The sequence below is a fragment of the Porites lutea genome, chromosome 7 (assembly GCF_958299795.1).
Source record: "Porites lutea chromosome 7, jaPorLute2.1, whole genome shotgun sequence".
Taxonomy (NCBI): Eukaryota; Metazoa; Cnidaria; class Anthozoa; order Scleractinia; family Poritidae; genus Porites; species Porites lutea.
The window spans coordinates 18,355,293-18,380,716 of record NC_133207.1 but is presented as its reverse complement, the minus strand read 5'-3'; the positions used below and the strand labels follow the sequence as shown (position 1 = coordinate 18,380,716).

At 40.0% G+C, this 25,424-nt stretch overlaps 1 protein-coding gene across 2 annotated transcripts; it reads left to right on the top strand.

Moving 5' to 3' along the window:
* The first annotated feature begins 77 nt into the window (after positions 1-77).
* On the top strand, positions 78-23,268 carry LOC140943445 (RNA polymerase II-associated protein 1-like). Of its 2 annotated transcripts, XM_073392533.1 has the most exons (28): positions 78-314; positions 506-588; positions 1,781-1,832; positions 2,510-2,550; positions 3,065-3,157; positions 3,623-3,965; positions 5,422-5,777; positions 6,395-6,598; positions 7,901-8,068; positions 8,522-8,674; positions 9,393-9,695; positions 10,101-10,258; positions 11,176-11,497; positions 12,035-12,106; positions 12,243-12,352; positions 13,798-13,996; positions 14,261-14,323; positions 14,437-14,511; positions 15,699-15,847; positions 16,546-16,752; positions 17,791-17,916; positions 19,239-19,402; positions 19,721-19,853; positions 20,177-20,342; positions 20,923-21,017; positions 21,570-21,648; positions 22,497-22,559; positions 22,972-23,268. In XM_073392533.1, the coding sequence occupies exons 1-28, from the start codon at positions 116-118 to the stop codon at positions 23,134-23,136; spliced, it is 4,341 nt and encodes a 1,446-aa protein (XP_073248634.1). In that variant the 5' UTR covers positions 78-115; the 3' UTR covers positions 23,137-23,268. The 2 variants fall into 2 exon arrangements, with proteins under 2 accessions (XP_073248634.1, XP_073248635.1); XM_073392534.1 differs by lacking the exon at positions 16,546-16,752.
* The last annotated feature ends 2,156 nt before the right edge of the window (positions 23,269-25,424 follow it).

Below are 25,424 nucleotides of genomic sequence, written 5' to 3'. Positions count from 1 at the left end.
TCGAGGAACACTTTATTGCGATTATATGACATGATGTAAGCAGCAATTTTTGTGATAGAGTTACATGAATAGGTAATCGGTCATTTTGCATGGAAGCACGTTCAGGAGGTTCGAGATGTTTTCCAGGCCTGGAACTGAAGATACAGAAAGCGATCTGCTTCGTTTTCAAGAGGAGTTCCTTGCAGGTCGTTTAAACCCATCAGCCACTGTCGTTCGTTCGAATAATGAAGGAGAGAGTCCCCCTGCATCGGCAGGAGGAAAGCGCGTTTCTCCGTTTGCACCCGAAGTAGAAAGGGACGTTGTTACTTTGGAAGGTAACAGATGTCTTATTGCGTATATTTTGTCATTTTAAATAAGTGGGGAGAAAATTAATAGAAAACAACCTACCAAACTGCATAGGTCATTATTCCCAAGCCCACGCAAAAAACTGCAATTCAACTTGTAACTTTTTGACTTGCTATTAAACACATGTAAGCTTAAAATGTGATTTATAATCTTTCTAAAGGGCTTCCAACATTGCAGCCTCCTAGCCAAGCAGATCCTGCTTTTCCACCTAAAAAGAAATCAAGATTCAAGTCAAGACGTCAGGTTTGTGTATGTACTCTAACAGATATGCCAAGGTTCCTTGACAGAGATGGCAACCTCTGGGGATGTAAAATCTGGAGACCCTCTCTTTTTTTTATTAACCCCCCTCCCTCTGCCAAACAGGGTGCAAAGAAAATCATTTTTACAGCTTGCCATTGGGGCAAGCTGAAGATAGCATTTACTAGCCCAGACGTCATTTCAACTAGCCCCAAAAGCTTTTGACTAGCAGAATTGATTTCACAGTCCTTCTTTCAATCAAATTCCTCAAAAAACATCACTTGCCCGCCGGGCAAGTTAAAAACAGAATTCACTAGCCCGACAGCAAAATCCACTGGCCCCGGGCTATCGGACACTACTTTCTTTGCACGCTGCCAAATATCAACAGACCCCCTCCCTCCCCCCCCCCCCCCCGTTTACTGATGAGCACTGATTGCCACAGTCTCCAAATTGTAACATGGAAAATGTGTTACATGTATATGAAGCACATACCATCAAAGTTTGCTTAATCATAACAAAGTTACAGTCAAACTCAGAAAACTGTGAATGGCTGAAAATTATCAGGAATGTTGATTGTGTGGTGACCAATCACAATGAAGTTCAGGACATGGGAGCAAACCACAAAACCACAAACTAGCTACTGTCGCTGTTTGCGGTTTAGGTTTCTCACTCTTTATTGGCTGTCTCTTCACAACACAGTAACATTAGTAACATTCCATGAATATTTCTGGTGTTCACAGTATTGTGAGTTTCACAGTAATAATCTTTGTCAGTGATAAAACTCATGCAAGAATGCCCAGAAACCGTACTATGAATCAAAAACATTTTTAGATTTTGAGGAAACGGAGTAAATTCCAAGCTAAAGGCCAAGCTAAAGGCCAGCTCTAAAAGTCGACTTTATTGCAAGATTTGTTGACTCTTCAGGGAGAGCAGGGGATTGGTGCCGCATCTGGGAGAGTTGGCATATTATGACTGACTGGGCACTGCATACTTAGATGAGGGAATGTGAAAAGAAGGGCAACCTTCCTAGAATCACATTCTTTTGGTTTAAAGAAGCTTACATCATGTACAGTACTAGACTGTGCATTCAAACTAGTCCAAACCCTATCAGTGACACAAATTAAAGTTTTTTTTTAGTGAGGTGCAATAAAGCAGGTGATATATTATGTGGTCAATGAGCTTTCTTTTCTTTCTCAAGAATAAAGAGCAAAATGACAAAGAGGATATAGACTGTGCAGAACTACTAGACAGTAGGTATTAAGTAATTTAATTATTCTAATGGCAGGTTAATTTTAATTCAGTTAGTTTAGGTAATAGCATGATTTGAAGTGATATTTTGAAATTGTTATACGTAATTTCACGAGCCATTAGGCCAGTGAAATTTGAGACAATTTTGAAATATCACTAGTGGTATTTATGCCAAATATCACATACAAATTATGCTACTATTTGTTTATACTACCACCTGCAAAAGGTTTGTAGTTTTCACATGTAGATATTTCAAATTAAGCTGAAATACCACTGCTCTAAGCCAATCAAATTGCAGAAATTTAGACCTCATGTAGTAGTATAAATATCTGAATAATACAAAGTTTGAGTACAGGGCACCATATAAAACATGAGCAAACCCTGCTGAGTTCTGTTCAAGATAAGGGCATTTCGATGCCTCTATATTTATTAGTTTTTGTTGTTACCTCCACCACCCAAAAAGTATCTTTAGGAGGTTAGGGCTGCAAGAACGAAAATAATGTTGTGATCAAATTAATATCACTTAATTAGAGATCATCACCCATTTGATTTCCCCTAACACTAGAGGCTTGTCACAAAGAGGTAAATATAATACTAGCGAAATGTACAAGATCATTAAATATAATAGTATCATCTATGTAAACATTACTTAAAAGTATTTTATTGTTGTTTTTGGCAGTTCATGACAGACATGTTACTTCAGTGCTCTCTCAAATTAAGGTAATACATTGTAAATGTAGTGGATCAGGTATTTTTCGTTCGAATTTTATCTCCTTTGCTTTTGGTATTTAAATGTATCATTTACAAAGTAAAATTAGATCCAGGAAAAAAATTGAACACAACATGCATAAGTTCTATTTCTACTTATTAGAGAAGTACATTCTGTTGTCTCCAGGGGGAAATGTTTATATGTTACAGGTCAAAATTAAATTCCAGTTAAAATTGTTTAACTTAGGTTAATTCTCAATTTCCTTTGCCTCTTTGCCCTAATTATTCATAAAATTTAAAATTAATCAGGGCTAGGAGAGAAAGGAAATTGAGAATCAATCTAGGTTAAAAATTTTTAGCCTGAATTTAATTTTGACCTGTAACATATACAGGTATGATGTCATATTAAACCACTAAAAACCTATTGGCATACATGTATAAATGGTGCCCTATAATTATTGATCATAGTTTGTATTGAAAAAGTCAAGATACTGCATTAATGAAGGTTGTTTTTCTTCATTTTAAGGAGAGGGAAATTCAGTATGGAAGTATCCGAGCTCCTGAGGTATCTGAAAGGGGATTCCCTGTAGCTCTTCATCGTGGAAATATAACTGATCAGGTGATTATTAAATTTTTGACCATGAATCTACATGTACTTCATACAAATCGGTTTTTAAAATTCAGTCGAATTTCTTAATTATGGAGCAAAGCTGAGTTTTTTTGTATTTTAAATTCATTAAATCTTAAAGCTGCCTAACCACACATACTGATTTAAACAATTGGCTCACTGAAGCTTGTTATTTTCTGATATATTTCATTTACATCTCTAGTCTGTTCTGTGGTGTATTAACCCTTTAAACTCCAAGATCCGCAAACAAATTCTCCAGCTTTATCTCCATACATTTCTTTTAAGAATAGTTGAGAGAATTTGGTTTAAGATCAAAGTATTCTTCCTTTGATAATCAATCTAGTAATTCTCATAACTTTTACTCTTGATGATCTGCTGATGAGAAAATTGATGCTGGTCACTCTTGGAACCTTAAGGATTAACTGAGTTCATGTACATATACCTATATTCCAACAGAAGTCATCATCAACCAAAGACAATAACTCTGAAGGCAAAAGGAGCTTATTTGCACAACAGTTTGCAGCTTCAGGAGGCATTACCTTTGGTGTCAAAGAACGTAAGAGGGATAATTCACAGCTTAAAACAAAAACAAAGGAGACTCTTAAAGTTAATTCACCTCGAGCTCCACAATTTGTCAATTCTTCAATTGTCTCTGGAGAGGGTCTTATGCATTCTGGTGGCAAAGAAGTGCTGTTAAATAAGGAAGTTGAAGAAATACATAAGGAGAACATTGCCAAACTAGAATCCATGTCACATGAGGAAATATTGGAGGAACAAGCCAGGATAAAGGCTTCCTTAGGTAAGGCTAGAAATTATTACGCTCAGCGTAAAACTTGTTACAGTTACACTGGTCAACAGAGGTGAGCCGGGAAAAAGATGCTGCATAGGGGAGGGGTGTGTGTAGCAGACAAAACCTGAAAGGGTGCTAGGAGGTACATGTCACCATGGTGACACAGTAAGAGTCTTCTATCTGTGCAAATAGTTTAGAATTTTTCAAGTCTAGGCTAAAGACAAACCTTTTTAAGCTTGCTTAATTAGTTATTTCTATATTTGTGCTGTAATTAGGATGTTGGTTAATTTTTAAAGTTATTTAAAGTGCTTAGAAATGTTTTTATGAACACTATATAAATACCACTATCATTATCATCATTATCATTATCACATCTTCAGGCCCTAATTCTTCAAAAGATGGCTAACACTACCCGCTGGATAAATCAATGGCTTCTGCATACAATTCATGTACATCACTTAAATTATGGCTACTAAATGAAATTTAGGCTAAGTTAAACTACACTGTGGAGACATTTCTGGCCAGTACTGTCTTGTTGGTGTTATTCTGGGGTGTCCTTATCCCATTGCAGGGGCTCATGGTTTTTTAACAGCCATACTCTTGAGATCAGGCCATTACATTGGGGTGTGATTGTTTTTCCTAGCTTGTGCTTAGCTTGCAAAGTGTTTTTTTCCTGCTCTCTACCCTTCGAAAATTCCCCCCACCCCACCCCCACCTCTGGTAAGTATATAGTAAGTATGCTAGCTTCCACTGATTAGCAGTGTGACAGTGTCTGTGTGGATGCTACCATCAGCCTCACAGGCACCTCCCACACCTCTCATCTCTGTACATCATGCACTTACTATTGATACATGTACAGTTGACTCCCAATAACTCAAACCCTTGCTAACTTGAACCTCACGCTAACTCGAACCAAAGTCGATTTCCCCTGGATTTCTTTCATACATTTAATGTAATTTTACCCTCGGTAACTCAAACCTCCCGCAAACTCGAAGTAATTTTTGTTTCCCTTCAGATTATTTGTATCGAGATAATTCGAACCATGTTTTTAGAGTGTGACAAGTTGGAAAAAAAAACAGTGTACCACCGTACTGAAGTCCGAAGCACTGAATTTATTTCAAAACAACCGTGTCATTTCTTTGTCGTTACTTTTCTTGTCACTCTAGTTCAATTTCAGTGTCCGTCCTTGTGAAGTGTGCATGATACTTGCATTCCCTCCTCGTTTTTTTGCTTACTTCTGGTTATTTGCTTGGAACTCCTGATAACTTGAACTTTTTTTGATTTCCCTAGAAGGTTCAACTTATCGGGAGTCAACTGTATTAAATGTGAGCGGTGATACTGTTAGCAGATGGTTAATGATGTCTAATTACATGCACATGTATGGCTGCAGTTCTTTTGAAACATCCAGATGTCTTTTACATATTATGAAACCACACATTTCTTAGTCTGACTTTCTTTTTGTCAGATCCAAGTCTTGTTGCATTTTTAACATTGAGACAGAGGAAAAACGAAGATGAAAGAACACATACAGATACAAGCATGGAGAGGAGCAATGGAGGTGAATTCCGTGGACATATTACAAGCTGTGCAATGGATATAGAATCTAACCATGATGGGAAACATGTGCACTTCAGTGAAAATGTTGAAATAATAAAACCAGATAATAAAGAAGAAACAATGTCAGATCATTCAACAGCAGATGGTTGCATAACAATTGGTGATATGGAGGTTTCCAGTAAGTGGCTTCACATGGGTACTGTGGAAACCGAGAAGCTAGAATGGATGAAAGACTGTCAGACACCCAGTGCTGTGGAAAGTAAGGTATATACATTTATCTTTCTCTTTAGTTACATGTAGCAATACAGCTGTAAGTCTCCTTTGCAGGCGTTCCTTAATTATGTCATCGCACAATATTCCTACCCCTTTTTTGTGTGTAAGAGCAAAGCATGACAATAAGCATCAATGAACTTCACTTGGAAGGAGAAGGAATGAACAATAGATTACATGACCCTGCCTCCAAAACAGCTTTGACTTTAATTCTTTGAACATCATATGAAACCCATCAAAGAACACAATCTCTGCCAAGAGGAAATGTTGTAGATAAAAGTAAACCAGACTTTCCTTGTTTGTCTCCTTTATTGGTAGGAAACAAACGAAATTCTGAATCAAACTAGGGGTGATCAAGATCAGGATCAGTGATCAAAGATCACAGATGCATAGTACATTGTACATCAAATGAGCTAATCAGTCCTTTGTCAAGGTGGATTTGCTGGTTCCTTGATGATCTATGATCCGAGTGATCTCAGATCCCTGATCCCAATCGAACTTGCCCTAGACTGAACGCTTTTTGCCTGATAATGAATTTTACCCACACAGCTGAAGTTCTGATTGTTAGAGTGTAATAAAAGATATTTTATCTATACCTGTATCCCCTACAGGAAGGAAGGCAAGCTCGCTTTAATTTTAATGGAAATCTAGTCAACCAAAGTGATGACATTCCAGAGTATCTGGGTCTCCATCACCATGGTGATGAACCAAGCTCTGCAGGTTACACCCTTGAGGAGTTGATTGTTTTGGCAAGAAGCAGTTTTTTACAGCAGCGGGTGTTGGCCCTACAAGTCCTGGCTAGGATCATAAGACAGGTATTAGTGTCTCTCAAGGTTTTTTTCAACTAGCTTGATTACCGTATTTACCCGTGTATAATGCGCACTTTTTTTCCCTGAAATCGACCTTCAAATTTACGATGCGTATTATACACGGATTCCATTGTTTGGTCAAGATGATGCGTATTATACACGGATTCCATTGTTTGGTCAAGAAAGCAAAAGAAGACAAAAACTTTGCAGTAATTGGTGTTTAATAAACGCAGTAAAGTAAACTACCAATGAACTGTTTTCAATTTCGATCCATGAATAAATTAAAATGCCTATTTAAGAAACAGCTGATCGAGGAAAACAACATGTGAGATTGTCACTATAGCGATCATGGCAACGAAACTTACCACTGTGAAACGTCAAAGTTACACTGTGTCCGACAAGTTAAGAATAATCCAGTTTGCAGAGCAACATGGCAATCGTGCTGCCGAGCGTGAGTTTGGTGTTTCCGAGAGTAATGTCAGACTCTGGCAAAAAAGTATCACAAACAATTTGGATGGATCAGAAGATGAACTGGTTTACAATTCAACCGAAATTAAACAGCCAAAATTTTGTGACACCACCACTGGTTTCCCTCGGATCAATATGAGGTCTGACAAGTGAGTGTAGAAATTCCAGTTCTGAGTGGTTTAAGCAGATTTGCCTCTAAACACAACCAATCAGAAGCACGACCCAGATCTGGGTGGCGACGTGTCATCAGTATGGAATTTCTGCACTTGTCCCATAAAGGCCATTTTGCAGGGAAACAAACCGATTTAAATGTTCTTAAAACATAGCTAGTCTTAACGTCTTATTGATGCTGACAGTTTCGATGACTGTCAGCCAGCTTTATCAAAACTTGAAAAACATTAAAAGTGTCAGAATCCTTAAATAGGTTTCTGAAGGTGTTAATTATTGCGATAAACGTGCAAAGTCACTCTGTAGATGCCCCCTCCCCCCCTGGTTTGAGGGTGGAGATCACTTGTGTCCATATGGGAGAAAGCTGATAGGCTCCCTCATCCTTGGGAAACAAACCACTAAAGGCATCGCAAAATGTGAGCAGTTTTCTCAGGCTAATTTCAACTAGTATCTCAGATGCTTCAAGTTTTTTTCAGGCTGTTTGACAAACTGTATAATGTCTCCCTATTTTCAACCTTGCCAGGTTTTCATGGAAAAATGTGCATCATTTCCAAGGCTGTAACCCTCAGCAGTCCTTCAGTTTGTAAATGAGTGAACTTTTCATGTTGCATATGCTTTCATTAACTGCAAGGCTTACCTGTTTTGTGTTTTCCATTCTGAATTCTTTTCCAGGCTCAGCTGGGTGTATTTCAAGAGCATCTTGATGACAATATAGTGTCCGTTCTTCTTGATGCAGGAGTTCTGTTTCTTCTCAGATGGGCATTAGATGACTCCTCTGATGCTGTCATAGCAGCTGCCATCCAGTGTTTTACTGCTATTCTCATTGTGCCAAGTGACAAGGTATGCATAATTATGAACCCTGTCACTCCCAGACAACTAAATTTCCAACTTTCATTTTCTTTAAAATGCTGAAACCTAATTCATAGAGAAATCTGGTCTCCAAAGTGGCTTCTAAACCAGAATCTTTAGTCGCCAAGGAGAAAATGTCAGTCGCATTCGTGACCATAATATTAGTCGCAATTTTGAGCCCTACATACAGCTCATGAGAATTAAGAGAATGTTCACTGGATATACAGGTGGGTAGTTTGGTTCCCATGTCAGGTACTGTTGAAGAAAAAGTTAAAACAGTAGTTATGACCCACACAAACTACTTTGTAGTAATCAGGAGCTCAGCATGATTTGCTCGTGTAAAGTATAGAACAAGGGCATTTTCCCAGCACCTCAATACTTCATTAATTGTAGAGGGTTCCTTCTTAGAATAATCCCTAAATACTTACAGACCTTTCATTGTAGGAATTAGCTGATAAGTTGTTCAGCTTTCCACGTGGACATGAACTTCCAGCATTGAGCCCTGTTACTAAGAAAGAACGAAAAAGGTCTAATGAAGAGGAAGAAGGAGAAAAGGGATTGACAGATGCTGAGCTACTCAAACAAGATGTTGTTAAAGTACGTAGCAGTGTAGACTGAGCTAAAACTGGGCAAAAACTGCATGGAATGAACTCAATAGTAATATCACTGCATACATATTGTGTGTAAGGCTTTTTGTAGGCTGAATGATGACAATTTAGAGACTTTTTGGGGTTAAAACATCAATATTCTGCAGGGTGGATGGGTAATTAAGAAAATCAGTTTATCCTTGTTGTAAGAACCTGTAATTATGTTTACAAGTGGTGTAAAAAAAGGAAAACAATGCATTCAACACAATAAAGCCTTGGAAAATAAAAGAGAACAAAACAAGGGAAATGAGAAAAATCTTGCAAGGAACTACAGTTAGCCTGAGAAAACCAATGCTTCCACTTGTTTCCCAGTGTAATGGTCTCTGAGGAACAAGCATGGAAATTCCATACTGATGACGTGTCACTACCCAGATCTAGGTAGTACTTCTGATCAGATAGATGAAGTAAATTGAATAATCAAAAGTAAAATTTTTAACCAAAACAGAATGATCACCAAAGGCAAAAAAATTTGATCTTTTATTAATTATTTGTATGGATATGAAGTAGATTGGATGAATCAAAAGTGAATTTTGTAACCAGAATAAAATGATCACCAAAGGCAAAATAATTTGTTTTTTGTATTAAATTCTCTCACATAATTATTACCCGAAAGGTACATTATGTATTCTACACTTTTGTGATATCTTGATGTTCTTGAATATTTCCAGGGACTGATTCAGATGAGTATATTGCTAAGACTAAGATACATACTCGAAGTCTGTTGTCCAGCAGCCCCTGCAGTTCAGGACATTCTGGATATTCTCACAAGAATTTGTCAGCATTCTACACAAGTTGCAAGTGAAGTCATCAAATGTCCAAGACTTGTGGAAGCCATCTTTGTTAACTTTCTTCCTCTCTCCTGGAAAACGTCTGAGAAAATGAATGGATCTGTGAACGGTCAGCCAGTTAGTGCAGCTATGCGATTTGTTAGATCTATTTGTTGTGCAGGAAAGCACATGGCTGCAATGCTGGTGAGTTAAGTATCCTACTTTTATCAGAACATAACTTGAGTGGCACTATTCATACTGAGTTTTATAAGGTTTTGGAGGGCATACATGTACATTGTATTTCTAGTTAAAAGAAAGAACATACGCTGTAATCATAGCAACAAAATAATAGTGTGAAACATTCTGGCCACATGAACTTTCTGCTGATTTCACATCAGACAGGATGACATCAAACATGATCCAAAATGGCAGCCCGCCATTATGCTGAATGTTTATGGTCTTTGGAGGAAAATGGTTTAAGGATCAGAGGGACAGTAACTAAACACACTGATATCTTATTATTTGAGATTTTCTGGAGAAATGAAGAGATGTGGACATTAAACCTGCATGTTTGTGATGTAACCCTTGATCTTATGTTTTCATTGACAGATCTCAAAGTACAATTTACTTGACCGACTTATTCGCTACACAGCTCTAACCCCTGCTAACATGCAGGTTGAACTACAGGAGGCATATTCACTGTACATTGAAAGCCTGCGGACATGGAGAGTATGTGTTTTGTATGGCTTAGGCTGTGACTCAATCAGGTAATCTTCAAAACCAGAAATTGTTCATTAATAAATAAGTTAATAAATAACAATAAATATATATTTAGATGTAGCACATCAACTAAGAGGTTCTTTGTCTACCTAATTCCTGGTCTAATTGGATTTTGGAAATGTTGGTTTTTGAGGAGAGGGGAAAACCAGAGTACACAGAAAAAAAACCCTCAGAGCATGGGAGACAACTAACAACAAACTCAACCCACATATGGTGTCAACACTGGGATTTGAACCTGGGCCATGTTGGTAGGAGGCAAATGCCCCTGCGCCAACCTTGCTCACCATGAATCCTTATACATGTTCATCCTTTCAGTGGTAATTTGGTAAGAGGCCTGGCAGCCACCACGGTGGAACTGGAATGTTTGGAGAATAGGAAACTTAATCTACAATAATTTATTATTACAAAGCAAAGTTTGGTAAATTTGTTACTGCTGACAGTTTCTAAAATTATGGAAAAGGGAAGTACAGGACTCAAAATAAATCTGAGACTGTTGCCAGTCTTGTGGACTAGCCAAAGAAATTTTAGCTCGGTCACCTCTCTCTTCTGACCCGTCAAAATGTCACAAAGAACACAATAATAACTTGAGCTACTTATTCATAACAAGTAAAAACGTAAAATTGAAAGTGAAAATGCTTTTTGTCTTGAGACCTGTATTTTTTCTGGTGGCTTCTTAATGTGTCCCACCAAAAAGACCAGCAAAGTGAAAGTTTGTCTGGACAAAACAAATGGTCATTCTTGCCCAGACATTGTCTGTTGACCAGCCAATATTTGGAGCCCTGAGGTAGAGATTGATGAATTTGAAGTCCTCAGTCGCTCAACTGCCCCAGCAAATGAAATGGCAGCATTTTAAGAACTCTTGAAGCCTTGATGGTGTTACTAGCTTCCTTTTTTTTAATTCTAGGGAAATGTACACGGCTTTTGTAGAACATCTGCAATCAGTTCAAAGTCTGTCAATTTTAGCAACCATGCCTGAAGGAAAAGCAGAGCTTTCCTGTGCCACTGCTGTATTTGGTGTCATAGAAGCTGCCATTTATGCTGCTAGCACATCTGCTGACCACAAGGCTCAGGGAAACGCATCAACTACTGAAGAGCACCATGGGATAGATTCTCTGCCACCTTTGGCTCTTAAATGGAGTCATGTGACTGGATTCCTGCCTCTGATTGGTGCAATTATAACTAAGTGGGTTAAGGAGATTGTGGATTCAGATACAACAACTCTTCAGGTACATAAAGTACCTTATATTATTACATTAAATAATAAAACATATTAAAGGTCACGGAGAATATAGGAAATGATCACAAAGCAAAAAAGGTATTGATTGTAGAACAAATTCTCCTCAGCTCAATAGGAAATATGTAATGTACTGTACAGAGAATACGCATGCTATAAATAGACATGTAGTGTATAAATTATACTGTATTGTGGAGGTATTAATGGTAGGCCATTCTGTGATGTTCACTAGCTTTCTTTGACAAGAAACTGTCATTAGCCTTCTTTGTCTTCACCCAGGAGCATAATGTACAAGACCACATACTGTTGGTGATGACCCTATAATGTACTAGTATTCCATAGTATACCCTGCAAGCGGAGGTTTCTTTCCAGCATGGCTTTTAGCATTTGCAGAGTCATTTGTGTCATAATTGTCATTTACGTAGTTAGCTTGCACCCAAGAGAAATGTTTCTCATGGGGGTAACTATATTACTATGTTCTTAGTGCTACTATTACTGATATTTGCTTTATGTCTTTTTGTTTTACCAGCCTGAAAACCTGTGTCTTCTTTCTGGATCTCTTGCTATTTTAACTGCTTTCTATACTAAGCCACTTGAGCAGGTACATGTGACATATAGGACAGACAGTGAGATTTAAATGAAGGCTGCTTCTGTAAACAACCATAGTCTTGTAATATAAGATGCGTACACTTTGCAAAACAAATTTTCGATTATTTTGATGATTGATTCATTAACAGGGTACCCACTCACCAGTGGAAACTCTCCATGAGCTTGAGCAACTGACCAGTACTGTGCTCCTTCCCATAATCAGCTCAAAATTCCTGGAGAGCTGTTTCACTCAAATCAGGTAAAAAAATTTAAATTATAATTATTCAGATTTATTACTCAGAGATTATTTCTCAACACTTCTTTGGGACCCAAAACATGGTGGTCGCTCAAGGGGGTACCTAGCAACAAAATTCAGTGATGCAGCGTGATAAACTAGTGTGTGAAAGGGGTACCATTTTTCAATAAAAGGTACACTGTATACGAAAGGGGGTATATAAAAGGGTAAGGGGTTGGACTTTCGCAGATTTATTTCTGTGGCAACAAAGGAAATAGGAGAGGAGACGTCTGCAGGCTAGCCTGAAATAGATGGATAGATAATTCAGAAGATGGTTTAGAGTGATGAAAGTTTTACGAGACAGGATCTTCCATCTGTCTTGATTAACAGACGGGAATGGGACAGACCTGTATAATCGGTGCAGGTGCTCCCCTAGAAAAGTCGGGAGTCCATACAATGGCCTATATGAAGGGGCTCCACCCGAAAGGGGAACCTGTTTCAGGTTTCAGGTATACAGAAATGGTGGGGATTTCACTAGTTGCAGTGTATTAAAGGGTAGGGAAATCTACCACATTGGTCTGTAAAGAGTTCTAAAATGGCTAACATATAACAGAATGGAGATTCGTCTGTCCGACAATATATTCTTACACACTAACAATTTGTTGAAAGTTTGGCGGAGCTTTTAGGATCCATCCGGATACCTTCATCAGTGATGACGTTTGTTGTTTTCGCAGCCTCGTTTTGATGTAGCTGCAGAATATTTCCATAAATTGGGGGAAGGTTGTAGCCCTGTTCACGGTTCATTTCCGGTCGCCAAGCATGAATGTTTATGGATTCGCGTATGCATTTTATGGCTGTGAAAAAGTCGTGAAAACTTTCTGTATTGGTGATTCATTCATATTTTAAAAACACTGCATTTGTCTCAACTAGTGTGTGAAAGGGGTACCATTTGTCTAGCCTGCAGTGCAGGCGTATTTTGGGTGGGCGAAACCTTGTTCGTGTTCGTAATGTTGTTGTGGTTGCCATCTTTGATTTTATGACAGTGGAAGATTGGGGAGAGTACTTAGAAATAGCAACCCTTACGGTAGGTGCGAGGGCGAAAGAAGGAAAGGGGTGAGGGGGAGGGGAGAAACATCTCCTCTCTTCGGGAAGTTTCAACATGGCGCTTTCGCGAGCAAATTGCGCGCTCAAAGAAAACGCCTGCACTGCAGGCTACCATTTGTCAATTGAAGGTATGCAACAGGGGTATAGAAAAGGGTAAGGGGTGTGACCTCCGCGGATATATTTCTGTGGCAACAAATGAAATTCGATAGGAGACGTTTGCACGCCGACTTGAAATAGATGGTTTGATAATTCAGTAGCTGCTTTTGGGCTTGGCAAGACATTTAAGCTCATAAAGGAACATCTTTTAAGGACCTCAAGTTAACCAACAAATTTTCTATCGATAATTATTACTTTTCCTTCTACAGCTTATCTCATGATATCAGAAGCTCTAAGCCATCGGAAAAGGCCATTTTGAGCCTTCCTGGGTATGGCTCGTTGGAAGTGAGTTGTAAGGTTGGAAAGCCATGCATGGAGTTACACATCCATGAACTCATTGGCTTTATTTCATCTTTGCTTCAGCTGATGTACCAAGTCACTAAGCTACATAAAGGATTGGCTGAAAAGGTGCTGTTCTGTACTGTACTGTACTGTACTTTCTTCGTTTATTTTGTATCTGCTATGCTTCTGCTTTTTGCTTTGTTGTTGTAGTGGTTATTGTACATGTATGTATGGAAAGCAGTGAATGTTCTTTTAGTGTACACAATAAGCCAGCAAGGTAACTACTCCAACACTAAAACAAAATTCATTTATTTATTCGTAAAAACAAACCTTCTGCTTTGCTTTTGAATTCGAAATATTCTTGTCGTTTTGTTTTTTTGTTACTTTTAGTTTGTTGCTGTTTTGCACAAGGAAGCCATCCTCAAGTACTTAATGCTTGTTGTAAAATCAAAGGTTTGTACATCAACTATGAAGGTAGCGTTTTTTTTTTTCTTATTACTTTCTGAGATTTCTTTGTTTTTGTTTTCTTTTTCCTCGTTACTCACCCTTATGTGTATTAATTTCAGAATGAAGCTTTATGTTTCCTTTCTCGCCAAGAACATCATTTGCACTATTTCTTGCTTAAACTAGCCAATAATGTGGTAAGAAATCCTATTTCATAGTGTTTTAGTCATCTTTCAAAATAACTCGTCCCTATTGAGCATAAAATTCTCCTGGTGTTGGTTGCTAGGCTGTCCAAAACTATTACCCACCCTTTACGATCTCACGAGTGAAGGGGTGCATGAACATTCAGATCAAAGCCACTGCTTATTACGCTTTACAAGGTGGTTCTAACTTTTAGGTCTGTGCGTGAAATCCTATAGAGTGAGCATTCAGTTGAAAGCTACTGAGCAGCACTTTCCTGTGGTACTGTTTATTATTCTATAGAAAATGTTTCATATTTTTGCGTCTGTGGATAAGATGGGATGTTATAACCTGGAACTGCGAATGCATTATTATTCTTATTGCCTATGGACCATCTTGATTTTACCTCAGTCTGATTTTGCCTGTAAGACTGGGTCAGTGTTATATCGAATTGCACTATCGGCCGGAATGTTTTAGGAACGCTATCCCTTCTTTAATGAGGTTAGCATTAGGTAGCATAAATTGGCTGATTGAAGCCAGATTTTTTTTCAGTAAAATTACGTGAAGAACAACTTAAGTCCAACTTTACTGTGTAATATAAAATAAGATAGTTAAACAGAACTGAAAAATTGCTTTGAGTCCGAGACATTTACTTCATAACCTACGTTCATATCCACTACACCATCGAGTACTAGCTGCCAAATCCAGTAATTTTTATGCTGTGTCCCATTATAATATTTGAAAGCTAGTCGTTTTCAGTTCAGTGCTTAACCCTAATCACTGCACATTAGTGTTTAACTCTTTAGTATGTTCTCTCCATAACTGGTGCTCTGCAGTTTTGTTTTGTTTTGTTTTGCCTTTTTTTTGTTTTCAGCAATTCTACAAGGTTAGTGGGGTTTTGTTCCAGTCTCGTTACGTTAGCACATTGATGCGTTGTGTAAACCTCATAAGGTGTCCAATCCGGCTTCACCCGATGTTATCTAATGCTAACCCTTTAATGAGGCCGATACGAAGTCGCGCAAGAAACTGAGTCAAAATTTATCGCCCAAAACAGGTCCATAGATGTTCCATGGTGTAATTCGAGACAACACGAACTCCCGCGTAACTTATAAGTGGCGTACGTACCAGCTAATTTCGTAGGTGGATTTTTCTAACTGCACAGAAATTTCAGCGCCAAGTTAACTGTTTGTGCTTTCTTTTTCAGTTTGAAGCGACAGAATCACAAGACTTGATTAGCACGGTACCATTGTGGCATGAAGTTGGGCTCCTGTTGTTTGCCAAGCTCCTCCCTGGAGATGAATTTTATGCTTTCGACCTCCTCTCCACTGTTTTATTCAATTCGAAATTTTTTCGGTAAGTGAAGAGAACTTAAAGTAGTTAAACTGTCAGAACTGGACGTCTTTTTGGCGAGTTTCTATGCTGTTTTGTATCTAAGAACTAGGCTGAGGATCTTTGGCCAGAAGCGAGAATCAGCTAGAAACAGGAAAAGGTGTTGCGCGGTTCCCGCTATCTGAACGCCTGGGACAGGCTAAAGGGCTTGGGATTGAGCATGCGAATCGCATGTGGAATCGTGAGATTCAGTGTAAACGTTTACTTTACAGAAACAAGGTTTTTTCAACGCGAGTGTCTCCTTGACCATTGACCATTGAGATGAGTACAAGAAGAACATTTGCATTGTGAAAAGGGGATTTGGCTATGTTCGGCCGTGAAATCTAGGTCAAACAGAAACGTAGTATCACGTAACCAAATTTTCGTTCACTTGCCGTTTACCTTTCTTTGCTACAAAAAAGTTGCCTTTTTAATGGGCTTCTTCGTAAAAATAATTTTGCACTTTTTTATCTGCTCATTTCTTAATTTCAAAAATTGTCAACCTTAACGTGATCACAGCGTTAACTCGCAAAACAAGTGCGATCGTATTCACTCCTTACTTGCCGAGAAAACACGTTTTTTTAATCAAGTTGAAAAGCAGAGTCAACTCACTCACAATTTGCTGTTATACTTTGTGGAAAACTACTCTATTCAGTTGTCTTTGTACTTATTGTTGTTTCTAGTGTTCCAACAAATGAACCGTCATCGTTACACGTTATCAGAGACTTATCGGAGATGTCTCTCGCCAGTCCTCCCGAGTCAACTACATACGACGCTTCCACTGCTAGCCGAGGGGAGCTTGTTGCGGAGGCTCATAATAACTTGCCCTACATTCGGTCTGTTTTTGTGGATTCCTGTCAAGGCAAGAAGCGCGCGTTGGATTTTTCCAGGTAAAAACTCGGTTAAGTTGACCTTAGTCGCAGTGAACACTACAACCTCGTTCCCTGGTTTTTCTCCTACTGCGCAGGGTCGAGCAGGAAAGAACCCTGGGAACGAGTTTGTGAACATCAGGTTATCAGCTCTGCTTTCGCTCTGTTCCTAGAAAATATGAAGAAGCGGGAATCTTTTATAGAGAAAAGTTGTTGTTTATGTCTGATTAATGTGCCCTGTACTTGAGACCAACTTCGTGTGCTTTGACCTTCAGCGAATGTTATCCGCCTGGTTTGATATGGCTATTGGGCAGATTTGAATTTTTTTTTTTTTTTTTTTTGCGACTTCGCTTCGATGTCTTTTTGTGTTCAATCCCGTGTCATTCACACCTCGTAAAGTGGTTTTTGCAGTTTGCAGTTACTATCAAAGTGTTACATACCATGTAAGGGTTCATTTGACGTCCCGCGCTTCTCCCGCCCCGCCCCCAGAGCGCCCCAGAGAGCTTGCCGTACAGGCTACTATACAGCTTATAAGTGTTAGGGAGACCAATTGCGTTATCCACTGAATAGAAATTTTATGTCCTCTACTCCATTAAAGTGGCAAGACGTCGTCTCGGCGGGGGAAGCAACTACGGGGACACGATAACACATCTGAGATTCTAATTCGCCACTTAAGAAGCGACATGAGAACTGGAGCCCAAATCCGTAGAGCAATCGTTTCTTGCATCGTTTTTACTGGGGATGCGCCGGTCAGTTATTGGCCTATTTTTTCCCTCTCCCTATTAACAATCGCCGAAAACTTCGGGAAAGTTACTTCTGTGTCGTATTAAGCAAGCTGCGGCCTTGAGAGGTTGAGTTTAACACTACTTTATTGTAAGCGACAATATGCCCTAATGAAAGAAAAACACGTACCGCAAATCATCGTCATAGTAACAATAGCACCGGAAGTGACTGGCTATAGCTAGAATCATTACAGTTTCCTTCTCGTTTTTTAAATGACGAATTGGTGAAACCTGTTCTGTAAGAACTTTCCTGTAATAATATTTGAACATTTTCCAGGTCGCTGTCCCTTCACCAGGTGCGGAAAACACAGTCGTTTCTCGTGTCTCCCTGCACAGGCCCCATACAACCGGCTGACTGGATGTTTCTCCCAATTGTGAAATTACACAACCAGGCAATAAGTGTGTAAGTAAAATCCCTTCGTTCAGTGTACCATATTTGACTGGTAAGGTCTGGTTAACCTGCGAGAAACCTCCCCATTTGGGGTATAACGTTGGAAGTCACGCCCGAACGGCACGTCGCTCGCGCCTTTTCGCGCGGTCTGTAGCATGAGCATCAGGCGTTTCTGGGGAAAAGGGGAAAGATGGAAGCAAAAAAGGGAGAGAGCTGAGCTCTTCTCCCCCTACCCCCTACCCCATCTAAAATCTCCTCTCCCCTAGCCCCTTAGGAAGGCCTGATACTCAGGCTACCCGGTCTGCTTCGTCCGCGCCACTCGAAATGGAAAGGTTGCTCGCAGGCTAAGGTCTGGCTTCACCGCGAGGGACATTTCGTAGTACGACGCGGCTGTATTCACAGGCTTTTCAAGGTCTCGCAACAGAAAAAGTGGTCTTTTCTCGTGTGTTCTTAGCCCCATTGGCTGTATATGGGAATAGGGTTATGAAGAATTTACTTCAAAAAATCGCGTATCTCGCTAGGTTTCGCTGTAATGTCTGACGTTCTGGCTGAGGTGCAATTTTTTAGGTGCACCATTTCGTTGGCTCCATGGTATGGTAATACGACCAACCAAACGCAGTGGGTATGAGTTAACCAAGAAACTCTTTACCGATGAGTGAGACCTCCACAAAAAGCCTCTGTGTTCAAAATGATAGTGCGGCCATTTACACGAGTAAAAATAAGACGCAAAACTGTACCTTATAAACGGCACATTTCGTCTGAAATAAGTCGCGACTTAGTAAAGACGCTTCTTATTTCCCCCCCCCCCCCCCCTATAAATGGCCCTTATGTTCGTCTAAAATATTCCCTGTGTCTGATAAAGTCCCGACTGCTACCGGACTTGATAGGTCAATTTAGGTTTCTGGGAAACTGCCCACCTACCCCTCCCCTAAGCCATCATTTTGCCCTAAGTGAGAAGTAAGAGTTAATGTTAGCTTAGGGGAGGGGTAGGTGGGCAGTTTCCCAGAAACCTAAATACTCGATAACCGGGCAAATCAAATATAATTTACATGTGAAGATCTGGGCAGTACGTGCAGTTAAAGATCATCAGGTAAGGTATGGCCAACAACCCTCCAATTTTTGCGAATAAAATGGTGACCTGGACCGGCAAATGTCCTTTTCAAAAAGAGAAAAGTTATTTGCAGCACTGATGTTGTATGTATGTGGTTTGAAGTTAAATTAGGTAGCCAAATACATTGGAAACTTCAAATCTGTTTCTCACTTTTCTGACTTTAAAAGCATTCTTATTTATCATTGACCAAAATATCTCCTTGTTGTCTTTCTTGTTTGATAAGTGAGATGAAAGGCAAGGAAATTGATACTGTCGCTAGTCAAGCCGTTTCTATAGTAACAGCAACCCTTCAGTTGGTCCTTCTGCTGGAGGATTGGTGGCCTTCATGCTTACGTCACGTTTCCATGACATCGCGAATTGCCAGAATTATGTGTGTCTTCTTAACAGGTAAGAAGAAAAGCTAGCCTGCCAACGCAGACGTATTTCCGGTCGTGTTTTTTTTTTTCGCGTTCTTGTGTGCTGCACAATATGGACCTTTTAAGAGCTCGTTTATAGAAACCATTTTACTCGTTATTTCATCTCAAACAAAGGCCATTTTGCCCTGCTACCCATGCGATAAAAGTTTCATCTCGTTTCCTTACAATCCAGAATGTTTTAACTCTGAAAAAAGAGAAAGTAAAATCAATGCAACGGTCAAACGATTAAAGGTTTGAAAGTACTTTCTGTATAATTTAACCGTGGAATTCTCTGTTTGTCAACTTTCAGGGAGTGATTTGTTTCTGAACAGCAAAGTTCATGACTATTTGTCAGTTCTTTTGCGGATTTACACAAACTCTGCAAAACTAGCGAAGCTCGATTTCAATTCCCCAATCCCTGGACTCACGTCGTTCTATGATCTGTAAGTAACACGCTTTTATTTCGCTCGATATCATATATTTTTTATTTTTATTAATATTTTTGTTGATAAATCTGGCACTTAATTCGAGTTGCTGGATGGAGTGTTAGCATTACGCCGGCGGCGTTCAGCTTGCTATCATTCAGCATTACTTAGATTTTCTGTTGCGCAAGTTCTTGAGTTCTAAATACTGAATGGATGCATGGTTTTTATGTTGTGAAGGAAATTCTTAAGTGATATGGTTTAATACTATGTAAAATGCTATCGTTTTGTTAAGTTTGGTATAATTCTTCTTTTATCTGACGAGATAGTTTTGTGTTTTTTAGGTACGCCTCATTACTTTCACAGTATTCCGCGGTATCCTTTGGCGACCCTTTGTTTGGCTGCTTTGTCGTCCTTCCGTTAACACAAAGACACGACATTAAGTTTCGTAGAGCTGTGTGGGATGAGCACATAGGTGTCTTAAGGGCCTTAGCAATTCCCTTAGACCAGGTAACGTGTCATTGGTGTCTAGTACTCTTACACGGCCATTTGATTTGTCACGTAACGCTTTTCGGTAGTTTTATTGAGGCAGTTCATACCGTCAGCTGTTGTGAGTTTCGTAATTACACCCAACGCACGAATCTGCATTTTGGTCGGGCCGATAGTTAGGAAGAAGAGCGAACCTGTGGAGAGAAACACGGTACCTTCAGTTCTTCAATACTCCCACATGCGTTCCAAACGAAGTAGCCTTTTCCCAAAAGGCAACGGGTTTGTGAGTTGTGAAGACACTTGTGAGCCTCGTTTGTTATAATTTTGGCCGCAGTTGTTCAAAGGGTGGATAGCGCTATAGGTAGATTTCTCTCCAGCAGATGACGTAATTGTTTCCCCGTGTACCTATCCGGGATAAAGTGCTGTCCAATGTCTAAACAATTGGTGCCTAAACAGCATGTTTTATAGAGATTAATCGGTAATGTCGGTTCAAAGACCAGGTCTGTCTGGACTAGGAGAATTTGCCTGTGTGCATTGAAAATTTAACAAGTTTAGTTGTCTCTAAAATCAAATGACAATTTAATGTTGACTCTTTTTTCAGCTGCCTATTCCCTTGGAGGAATTTTTGTACCCAATAGAACAGAACCAGTCCTTACTCGCGCTTTATCTTCGAGCTTTAGCCACTCAGACAGTGAGGTGAGTGCCCTTATCCTACGGTGTATCTGCTTTATAACCGAGGCTTACACCAATGTAATACCTGTAAAGGTTAAGGGTTAAACAATCATATTTCACGTCGATAACTCGTGACAGTTATTCAACTGATAAACTTGAGGTCGACGTTGCACTCATTTTACCCCCACCCTCTCTCACGCACACAAACACACTCGAACCTCCCGCTAACTCGAAGCAATTTTCATTTCCCTTCAGATCGTTTTCTACATAATTTTACCCTCGATAACTCGAATTTTTTTTTATTTCCCTAGAAGGTTCGTATTATCGGGAGTCGACTGTAGTTAATGCTACACAGAAGGAAAAGAAATCGAAACAAGGATGTGACGTCGCGCACTGAATGCCACGCACTACTTAACACCTCCTAATAGAAACAAACCTAAACTATACAAAGTGTCTTAGTTACAATGCTGACATATACAATTATTATGCCACTCTCGGGAAAAATGCGAGTTTTGAGCCCACATAAAGGGCTTAAACCCGACTTACGACTTTTAAAACCTGTTTGGTGTGTTTCAGGGCCCTGTGGTCTCCACTGTTTTATCTTGTTGCTGTTCACCACGTGAATGCCTTTATTTTTCAACGAGTCAATCCTGAGGTTAGTCTGGCCAACCAATATCCCTGCCATTGGATGCCTTGCTTTAATAACCGCGATCGAATGGCTTGATGTTGTATGGTCGCGGTAAAATTTTAAATTTTGAATTTCAATTGATTCAACCTTGATGATAAGTAGCCTGCAAAGCAAGCGCCGGTTTTGTTGGGGCGAAGGGTGAAATTTCGAGGACAATCGCACACGCATGAGTGGAGAAAGAAAAGGAGGCCTCCTCTTCTCTTCACGTTATCCCCTCGCGCGTTTTATTAAAACTAACCGGTGCCTGGCATGCAGGCTGCGATAAAATTGAGATGGTTTATCCAATTCCATTCTTACCATAGCAGTTTAACGAGGTACGTTGTAACTTCCGGGAAATATTTTAACTTAAAAGAGTCTGTGAGAGACATAAGTAAAATAGATCAAGGAAGCTCTCAAGACAGATTAGAAACCTTCTTTACGCTTGGCTTTGAAATAAGACTGTCAGCGCGAGCAAGCTTAGGCCTCTGGTGCTAGAGAGTTGGGGGGGGGGGGAGTTGACTCCTTTTGTCTTTTGCAACTTGCTCGCAAGCCCAGAACTTGCTCTCAGAGTATTAGTTTTGAGCTTTCCTGGGCGAAGCCACCATGAACAACCATGAGTCTGAGGACCGTAGTTCTGCGCCGGCAACCTCGTTCCCAGGGTTCGCTCCTACTTGTACCCCGGAGCTAGAGCCTAGGAACGAGGTCGGCGCGCCGAAGTTAAACCACAATTGTTAACACTGCAGGGTTTTAACTACGCGGGTAAATTGCTTTAAGAGTTGCGTGGAACAGTGAGTGCGGTTTCTATTTGACTGGTTTCACTTGTTTGTTTTTTCTAGGATGATCGTGAGCTTAAACAGAAGATAACCCTGTTGAAGCAAGTTCTCGCTGTGCAAAATGAGGTGGGTAACATTTTTTATAGTTTGTAAACTCGGCTCCCAGCTTGCATTGGTGTTTTCTTGTATCACTCAACGGCCAACGGACAATTTTGTAATAAGTCAAAAGTCGAAAGTCAGCTACAATGGAACCCACGATATAACGGAGGGTCAACGGACTGGCAAAATATGTTCATGTTCGCTATAACGAACGATATCAAGATATTAATTTCTCCAAGGTATTACAGTCGTCCCATGAGAAATTGAAGACAATGCTTTTTGGGGGGTTGGGGGATGGGGTGGCAAAAAAGGTGTATTATGGGAGATGTGCAAATGGCGAATAGCTGAGCATAGCTCATCGACCGGTCTGTAATAATTTTCACATTATCACATATTTTGTTCCTTCTAGTTGTTTATTTTTGTCTTTTATCTATTTCAGAATGTCCGTCATGATGTTCTACACTACTACAAGCCTGCTCCCTTAGATTCAACGCAACTTTTCGAGAAATTTACCAACCTTCCAGCAGATAGACAACTGCTGCTAAGAAATCGAGAAAACCTGGAAGATTGCCGTAAAGTGTACCAGAAAATGGCCTCGGTGTGAATAGTAAAGACGAAAATTCGGAAAATGAAATATTTTTCAAATCGGAAGCAAAGAAAAATATATAATTTATTTATGACCAATCAAATGAAGTGAAGGTCCTTCAACATTTTGCCTTTCTTGCACAATTTATTTAAGCTAGACGTAGAACTCGCAAGAAATAAATTATAATAAACTGATCAAATTAATTTTTCGCGATTTCCCACATTAAGACGTCAAATAAAATATAACATGTCCAAATTTGGGAAGGGGTAGGGGTGTGCTGCATGCTTCGCATCTTGGGGTCACGTGACCTGCCTCGTGCCAAATTATGGGATGCAATCCTAAAGTCCAGAGATTGAAAGAGTGTAAAACAAAAAATGGGTCTGTCAGTTTGTGAGGAAAAGCTTTATTTATCAATGGAAAAAGTCGCTGGATCGATTTTGAAGACATTCCAACACAAGTAAAATCTTAGTCTTTTGTATCATCACCTCAAAATTGGCTTTATGGCTAATTTTCGTATGCTATTTGCTTTTCTGGTATCCAGGCTGTTTAAGTTGTATTCCATAATTTTTGCATCAAGCAGGTCACGTGACTGCAGACCAAAATATGCAAGTCATCCTATGCTATTTCAGACCTGACGGTTGCAACATGCACACTATGATATTGTCTAGTCCGCAGGCCTCATTATTCCGCGCGCGCGGCCAATGCGATGTGGGTCACGCGGTCGGAGCGACGAATTGAATGGCCTGGGAAAACGCCGTACAGGGACTAGGGAAACGATGATACACTTTTCCAACTGGCTTCCAGGTGTTTGATATCTGGCTGTAAACACTAGATTTTAGAAGGACTTTAACATCATAACTCCTCAAGTCCATACCCAATCCCAGATCAAACCTTACCCCATTTCAGATCACAACAGTACCCAGGTACGGTCCCCCGCGGGGCGGGAGGGGGGGGATACTCCCTTATATGGCCTATACGGGGATGTGCCGCCGAACAGGGTAAGGTTTTCGTCCCCTCTTTCCTAAACAGGGTATATAAGTTCGCGCAAGTCTGTCCTAAACAGTGTGCATGACTTGTGGGCGTCTTTTCTAATAATAACATTGAGGGAGTTGTCCTAAACAGGGTACTAGAATTGAGGATGTCTTCCTAAACAGGGTATGTATTTTAGGAATTTTTTGTCCTAAACAGGGTGAGGGTTTCAAACCCTCAGCGGCTCACCCATACCCAAATATTGGTCGAGTACCCCCACCGGGGTACGGGCTAAATTGAAAGGGCTAAATACACATACATTAAAAAACTAGGAGTTTCAATTTGAAAGTAAATGCATGCGTCAGAGCCGGAAGAAAATACGGAGAATACAGTTTGAAAATAGATAAAGTGAAGAAAATCAAAATGACTCCTGGGAATAAGTGTGGGTAAGCCTTGTTAAAAGAAAGATATGTTTTTTTCGTGCATTTGTGATGTATAAAAGGGGAAAGCCCTTCGAGTAATTCCAGGGTGCAGGCAGATGATAAACGAGGCCTGGTGAGTTTTTCAAAGTAATTGCTTGTTTATATTTTTTAGTTGTCTCTATTTGTCTATGGAGATAATTTCATCGAGGTAATGAACGGTGAAGTGATGAACCCGAAGAAGAAAAGATATTTTTGTTCGTCTGGATGCTCTACTATGTAAACAATGGTTGCCGATTCACGAATGGAGGAGCGAAGATGTCGACGCATGGAAATTAACAGGTTTAATGCGGTGCTCGAGAAGTTTCAGCAGTTAATTTGTTTTGACCTAAAGGTTTTTAAAAAATTAGACCTGACCGTTGCATGCGTAGCAGGCGGTTGCCAAACGCGACAATCAACCGATTCTGCAGATTTCACAGTAGACCGTTCACAGTCCTATATTTTTCCGTAAGATCGTCGAGATCGAGCGCTATGTGTTACGGGCTTCCATCTTGCATGAGTGTCAAAACTACTTAGGGGGCGGGGGCGGTTTGGGAGCTCGCCCGCCCCCCCCCCCCCCCCCAACAGCTATAATCCCCGACGCCCGCCCCCTCGGTACATTTGAAAATCAAGATATCCGTGACGGTAAGATGCGGTCTATCTAAACGATCTCACGAAAAAAAAAGGGGGAAAAGAAGGGAGGGTGACGGAGACGGGGAGAGGGACAAAACCCTCTCTCCCCAATCCCCCTCCCTTTTTCCTTTCCTCCTTTAATCCTTTCGACGGCTGTACGCAGTTCAAAAAAGTGGGATACACATATTGCATTGATCCATATGGTTCCAAGCTTTCCTTTCGCCTCAACGGACGAATGTGACTCAT

What these genes read in the sequence shown, in the direction of transcription:
- LOC140943445 (XM_073392533.1), top strand. Translation starts at nt 116, where the DNA reads ATGTTTTCCAGGCCTGGAACTGAAGATACAGAAAGCGATCTGCTTCGT. An exon ending in TAGCAATTCCCTTAGACCAG is followed by an intron (nt 20,343 to 20,922) that starts GTAACGTGTCAT and finishes CTCTTTTTTCAG; the next exon opens with CTGCCTATTCCCTTGGAGGA. An exon ending in TTAGCCACTCAGACAGTGAG is followed by an intron (nt 21,018 to 21,569) that starts GTGAGTGCCCTT and finishes GGTGTGTTTCAG; the next exon opens with GGCCCTGTGGTCTCCACTGT.